An 801-nucleotide genomic window follows, 5' to 3' on the forward strand; every position below is an offset into this window, starting at 1 on the left:
TAGATGAGATTTAAAACCACAAAGATCAAAATGACAAGTACCCGTCCAAAATTTTCTGGATGACTTTCTTTAGAAAAGGGGCTTGTGGATCCAGACAAATTTCCGTCCCGTTCTTCAGGGAGGCTCTGAAGGAAAGAAAAGGAAGATACACTCATGAGATAGAAAGATTGAAGACCTAGGCTGCGGGACTTTCCTCTTCAAGGTCACAGTGGACAGAGCAGCACAGAACTTACACCACTTCCACCTCGGAGCACTGCGGGCCTATGGCGAACACCTGCAGATTACTGATCATTTCGGGTTGAACTCCCTGCGTGGTCTGTAAACAACTGCAACGCAGCTCTCTCAACGCAGCAGCGACAGGACCACCTGGAGAAGAAAGAGAGACATCTTTATAGGGCAGGTTGCTTGGTGAGTTCCCAGGAAGGCAACTGCCCCACAGAGGCTAGGAAGCACCGCTGTGCCCCAGTGCGTCCCGTGTACCAGGTGCTCCCACCTGTGCTGAGGGGCCCTGGCGGAGTCAACAGCAGCAGCAGCGCGAGCAGCGCGCACAAGGAGCCCGAAGGACCCGGAACACTGGCCGCGCGACTGGACAGGAGGCTCATAGTGGTCAAGAGATCCCTGTGAGCGGTCGCGGGTTCCTGAACTGAGTGGAGGAGCAGAGATTGGAGGATCCGGAGCACTAAGGCTTCCTAGTGCCTTTTGCACTCCTTTTATCTACATTCATCTCTCCCCGCTGACAGGAAACTCAAGCTTTGGGATGCTGGGGAAATTCCCTGAATTCAGGGGCAGTGTGGAAAGAAG

At 53.4% G+C, this 801-nt stretch overlaps 1 protein-coding gene across 1 annotated transcript; it reads right to left on the reverse strand.

The window, feature by feature from the left end:
* Positions 1-41: 41 nt before the first annotated feature.
* Positions 42-602, reverse strand: LOC108524192 (C-X-C motif chemokine 5; the record flags this gene model as incomplete). The annotated part of the gene is made up of 3 exons (XM_017865176.1): positions 494-602; positions 234-366; positions 42-125 (listed from the first exon to the last, which is right to left on the reverse strand). Coding segments are annotated over exons 1-3 (326 nt in total), but the record flags the coding sequence as incomplete, so codon positions are not given.
* Positions 603-801: the final 199 nt, after the last annotated feature.

Source organism: Rhinopithecus bieti, unplaced genomic scaffold, assembly GCF_001698545.2.
Source record: "Rhinopithecus bieti isolate Rb0 unplaced genomic scaffold, ASM169854v2 scaffold_82352, whole genome shotgun sequence".
Classification (NCBI taxonomy): domain Eukaryota; kingdom Metazoa; phylum Chordata; class Mammalia; order Primates; family Cercopithecidae; genus Rhinopithecus; species Rhinopithecus bieti.